At 41.8% G+C, this 5,856-nt stretch overlaps 1 protein-coding gene across 5 annotated transcripts in view; it reads left to right on the forward strand.

Moving 5' to 3' along the window:
• Window positions 1–5,618, forward strand: part of RAD51 (RAD51 recombinase) — a 36,015-nt gene extending 30,397 nt beyond the window's left edge. For 3 of the 5 annotated variants that reach the window (XM_081507246.1, XM_081507245.1, XM_081507242.1), the window contains 4 exons: window positions 2,272–2,385; window positions 2,733–2,862; window positions 3,476–3,597; window positions 4,326–5,618. In XM_081507246.1, coding sequence (XP_081363372.1) covers window positions 2,272–2,385; window positions 2,733–2,862; window positions 3,476–3,597; window positions 4,326–4,449 — 490 coding nt within the window. In that variant the 3' untranslated portion in view covers window positions 4,450–5,618. The remainder of the gene's footprint in view (window positions 1–2,271; window positions 2,386–2,732; window positions 2,863–3,475; window positions 3,598–4,325) is intronic. The other 2 variants (XM_081507248.1, XM_081507247.1) reach the window with 1 other exon arrangement.
• The last annotated feature ends 238 nt before the right edge of the window (window positions 5,619–5,856 follow it).

Raw genomic sequence — 5,856 nt, forward strand, 5'->3', positions numbered from 1 at the left:
TTGTTCTAAGAAAGATATTTTTTAATGCAAAAGTGAAAAAATCATTATTGAAATATAAGATGAATTAAGGTATTACTTATTTAACCATACTAGGTCCGTGTCACAGATTCTATAACTGTAACTAGTTACTAGCAAGAAAAAGGGGAGAATTGATGGAGTATACTTATTTCTCTTAAGTATAGGACTCTTACAGTTTTGAGTCCTTAGGATTTTGAGTTTCAGTTCAGTTCAGTTCAGTCGCTCAGTCGTGTCCGACTCTTTGCGACCCCATGAATTGCAGCACACCAGGCCTCCCTGTCCATCACCAACTCTGAGAGTTTACCCAAACCCATGTCCATCAAGTCAGTGATGCCATCCAACCATCTCATCCTCTGTCGTCCCCTTCTCCTCCTGCCCCCAATACTACCCAGCATTAGGGTCTTTACCAATGAGTCAACTCTTCACATGAGGTGGCCAAAGTATTGGAGTTTCAACTTCAACATCAGTCCTTCCAATGAACACCCAGGATTGATCTCCTTTAGGATGGATTGATTGGATCTCCTTGCAGTCCAAGGGACTCTCAAGAGTCTTCTCCAACACCACAGTTCAAAAGCATCAATTCTTCGGTGCTCAGCTTTCTTTACCATCCAACTCTCACATCCATACATGACCACTGGAAAAACCATAGCCTTGACTAGACGGACTTTTGTTGGAAAAGTAATGTCTCTGCTTTTCAATATGCTATCTAGGTTGGCCATAACCTTCCTTCCAAGGAGTAAGCGTCTTTTAATTTCATGGCTGCAATCACCATCAGCAGTGATGTTGGAGCCCCCAAAAATAAAGTCTGACACTGTTTCCACTGTTTCCCCATCTATTTCCCATGAAGTGATGGGACCAGATGCCATGATCTTAGTTTTCTGAACGTTGAGCTTTAAGCCAACTTTTTCACTCTCCTCTTTCACCTTCATCAAGAGGCTCTTTAGTTCTTCTTCACTTTCTGCCATAAGGGTGGTGTCATCTGCATATCTGAGGTTATTGATATTTCTCCCGGCAATCTTGATTCCAGCTTGTGTTTCTTCCAGCCCACCGTTTCTCATGATGTACTCTGCATATGAGTTAAATAAGCAGGGTGACAATATACAGCCTTGACGTACTCCTTTTCCTATTTGGAACCAGTCTGTTGTTCCATGTCCAGTTCTAACTGTTGCTTCCTGACCTGCATACAGGTTTCTCAAGAGGCAGGTCAAGTGGTCTGGTATTCCCATCTCTTTCAGAATTTTCCACAGTTTATTGTGATCTACACAGTCAAAGGCTTTGGCATAGTCAATAAAGCAGAAATAGATGTTTTTCTGGAACTCTCTTGCTTTTTCGATGATCCAGTGGATATTGGCAATTTGATCTCTGGTTCCTCTGTCTTTTCTAAAACCAGCTTGAACATCTGGAAGTTCACAGTTCACGTATTGCTGAAGCCTGGCTTGGAGAATTTTGAGCATTACTTTACTAGCGTGTGAGATGAGTGCAATTGTGCAGTAGTTTGAGCATTCTTTGGCATTGCCTTTCTTTGGGATTGGAATGAAAACTGACCTCTTCCAGTCCTGTGGCCACTGCTGAGTTTTCCAGATTTGCTGGCATATTGAGTGCAGCACTGTCACAGCAGCATCTTTGAGGATTTGAAATAGCTCAACTGGAATTCTATCACCTCCACTAGCTTTGTTCATAGTGATGCTTTCTAAGGCCCACTTGACTTCACATTCCAGGATGTCTGGCTCTAGGTGAGTGACCACACCATCGTGATTATCTGGGTCATGAAGATCTTTTTTGTACAGTTTTTCTGTGTATTCTTGCCACCTCTTCTTAATATCTTCTGCTTCTGTTAGGTCCATACCATTTCTGTCCTTTATCGAGTTTTTGAGTTTAGGAGGTTTTATTCCTATACAACGACAGTTTATATGATTTTGTTTAATTGATCTTTGAGTGATTCATTTTGTTTCAGTCCTAAATCTGTCATGCTGCCCTTTGTTTTTCCAGGAGAACATTGATTGTTTCCTTATATTTGGAAATTTCTCATTCTATTTCAGGAGTCCTCAAAGAATAGATTTGGTTTATTCTGAAGTCCTGCCAGGTAGACCTACTCTAACGCAGTTGCTGTTATCTCTTTCTCTGTAGTTTCCCTAGGCTTCCTAATAGAAAGGAAATTATATTCTTTAGCCTTCTTACTATCACTTACCTACCCATTCAGGTAATTTCATTGCCTTAGTTTTGTATGCAGCCTCAAAATGTTCTCTCTTCTAGATATGGCCTCTCTGGCAGTGATGTCCTGGATAATGTAGCATATGCTCGAGGGTTCAACACAGACCACCAGACCCAGCTCCTTTATCAGGCATCGGCCATGATGGTAGAGTCCAGGTATGTGGACAGTAGAAGATACTGAACATGTTTTCCCAGAGCCCTTGGCTTGAATCTTGTACAGGCTGTGGCCAATTTGATGGTAGCTTGAATTAGAAATGGGGAGATTCAAGTTTTAGTTCCTATTTTGACGCCCTTGCTTTGTGATTTAGGTCAAGTCACTGTTAAGGTATCAAACTATAATTCACCTGAACTTGTTGGAGATTTTGTTACAGGATAACTCAAGTGCATGTTGTATAAATAAATAAGTGTAGCCATAAATATAAAATGTTAGGGTAGTGGGAAAGGGAGCAAGATCTGACATAGGCTTCTAGAAACAGGCTTCAGAGAATCTGTGTTCCCTGTAGGTATGCACTGCTAATTGTAGACAGTGCCACTGCCCTCTACAGAACAGACTATTCGGGTCGAGGTGAGCTTTCAGCCAGGCAGATGCACTTGGCCAGGTTTCTGCGGATGCTTCTGCGGCTTGCTGATGAGGTAAGTTTTGGCGTAGGGACAGAGAATGCCTAATTTCAGGAGCTATGAATTCTAGTAGCCTTGCACCCCACTCCAGTCCTCTTGCCTGGAAAATCCCACGGACAGAGGAGCCTGGTAGGCTGCAGTCCATGGGGTCGCTAAGAGTCGGACACGACTGAGCAACTGAGCGACTTCACTTTTCACTTTCATGCGTTGGAGAAGGAAATGGCAACCCACTTCAGTGTTCTTTTTTTTTTTTTTTTTAAACTTTCCCCTTTAATGTATCTTCCCGACACAGGGATTGAACCCAGGTCTCCCGCACTGTGGGCAAATGCCCCACCCTCTGAGCCACCAGGGAAGCCCCACTCCAGTGTTCTTGCCTGGAGAATCCCAGGGACGGCGGAGCCTGGTGGGCTGCCGTCTATGGGGTGACACAGAGTCGGACACGACTGAAGTGACTTAGCAGCAGCAGCAGCCTTGCCAGGCGGCCAGGATACTGGGGTCTAGTATCATCAAGATATCAGTTAGATATAGAGACTTTAGTCATTCATTGCTTTGTGGGGGATAGGGTGGCAGCAGTAAGGTTCTTGGAATGTCTGACCACAAAAAATGACATTTATCCTTTCCATGTCAGTTTGGTGTAGCAGTGGTAATCACCAACCAGGTGGTAGCCCAAGTGGATGGAGCAGCCATGTTTGCTGCAGATCCTAAAAAACCTATTGGAGGAAATATCATTGCTCATGCCTCAACAACAAGGTAAAGTGATGGGATGGGTGCTTCATTGTGGAATGTCATATTAACTGAGGGGGAAGGCAATGGCACCCCACTCCAGTACTCTTGCCTGGAAAATCCCATGGATGGAGGAGCCTGGTAGGCTACAGTCCATGGGGTTGCTAAGAATCGGACACGACTGAGTAACTTCACTTTCACTTTTCCCTTTCATGCACTGGAGAAGGAAATGGCAACCCACTCCAGTATTCTTGCCTGGAGAATCCCAGGGACGGGGGAGCCTGGTGGGCTGCCGTCTATGGGTTCGCACAGAGTCGGACACGACTGAAGTGACTTAGCAGCAGCAGACATGAAAATAACATTTCCATTTAAACCTTGTTAAAGCCGCTAGTCTGTAATTATACACAGGAGCCTTTGCTTAATCTAATTGTCACGCTCTGGTTAAAACAAATGTTTGCTTTTAGTTCACAAAGGAATTAAAAGCTCAAGTGTGGAAGAATACATTTGAAGAACTGATAGTGTCTCATTATTTTTTTTTTTAAAGGTTTCAATATAGGAAATCCACTGGGGGCAGGGGGTGAGCAGAAATGGATTTCTTTGGATTAGAAGTTCCCTAAGGAATACAGAAAGATCCCCCAGAATCCTTATAGGAAGCATATAAGTCTAAAAACCTTTTAGATCTACCATAAAAAGATCAGGAATAGAATTTTTTAATTATAATAATTTTGGTGCTTCGGTCTGTGTCTTTGCCTCAGACTGTACCTGAGAAAAGGAAGAGGGGAAACCAGAATCTGCAAAATCTATGACTCTCCTTGTCTTCCTGAAGCTGAAGCTATGTTTGCCATCAATGCGGATGGAGTGGGAGATGCCAAAGACTGAATTTTTTTTCCTGTGATAAACCTTAAGCGCTGCAGACTAATGGAAAGGACTCCTCCCTGGAGTTTTTCACAGGCTTCTTCCTGTTGTGACTGCCAGAAGAAGGCTTTCAAGAAAACAGCTATTATATCGGCTTTTCTTACAGTGTAAACACGAGACAGGTCAGTAGTCACAATCTGACCTGAAATGTTTATTCCTTGTAGAGTATATTAATCTCTATGTGAATTCTTTGGTTTGGGGGATAGGTATGAAATACCTTTGACATCATAGTGCCTTGGGATTGACTCAGGACTAACTGCTACTGGCCACTCTTATGTCTCCAAGAGAACTAACTAAAGCTGGAGAGACCTGACTTCTCTGTCTGAATAATGTTGGGAAAAAATACCTGAGCTATGTAGCAGACAGAGTGGGTCACCTCACAGGTTCTTTTCCCTCCAACTCTGTTAAATCAGAAGGAGGTTTTTAAGTTTATATGTCTGAATTAGCTTACATAAGAATTTTGTTTTAATATTAAGAGCAATTCAAATTAGTCATTTCAAAAGCTCTTTAAGCAGATTCAATGTGGGGCTGCTAATAAAGTAGTTATTTGTAGGGAATGTGCTGTTTGTAGGAGTTATCCTGGTACAAGCTGAATATTTCAACATAGGGCCTTCATAATACTGTTTTGGCTCTGGGAAGGAATGATCAGTTTCTATTACTTTAAAACTGAAAATGTAAAGGGGAAGTCCCATCTTCGGGTGATTCACTTTATTCTCTTTTAAACTCATAGAAAATATCACAAGATAGCTACTCCATAGCATTCCTGTGGCCTTTGTTTCTATTAAGGTTTGTATTGTATAAAAGTCTGGTACTTGCCTAGATTATTATGCTTTTTAGGGGTTTGAGATACTTCTTCCCCTTCACTTCTACTCAACATGAGTTTTAAGCAACTCTTCCAATTTCAAAGGGCCTCTTGGCTAGAATTGGGTGGAGAGGCAGTGCAAATCTCGGCTGTTGCCTGTGTTGATCCTACTATATGTAAGGAGATAGGACAAAAATTTAATGCAACTTCGTTTTAAAAACAGCTGTTCCCTGACTATTGACCAGAGTGCCTCCTAAGTATTCTTCCACTTTTTTCCATCACAAAACAAACCTGAAATGATGTAATAAACCCACAGTGACAGACTCTGGAATGGAAGCTTGGTTCTTATACAAAAGCATCTCAATCTTTTAGACCTTTAAAGTATTTTAAGTGACCGTGACCTAAAAACTTGTCTCAATTTTTCTTTAACCAAAAAGCTTATTCTAAAGTATTTGGTACTGTTTTTCTACTTGTCTGCAATAGTCTCACAGTAGGAAAAATTATTTAAGTGCCAAGAAAGAATAAGGAGCTGAAAACAAACATAGAAAGGGGATTATAATCACTTCTAG

The sequence above is a fragment of the Giraffa tippelskirchi genome, chromosome 7, assembly GCF_054371585.1.
Source record: "Giraffa tippelskirchi isolate mGirTip1 chromosome 7, T2T-mGirTip1v1.2.pri, whole genome shotgun sequence".
Classification (NCBI taxonomy): domain Eukaryota; kingdom Metazoa; phylum Chordata; class Mammalia; order Artiodactyla; family Giraffidae; genus Giraffa; species Giraffa tippelskirchi.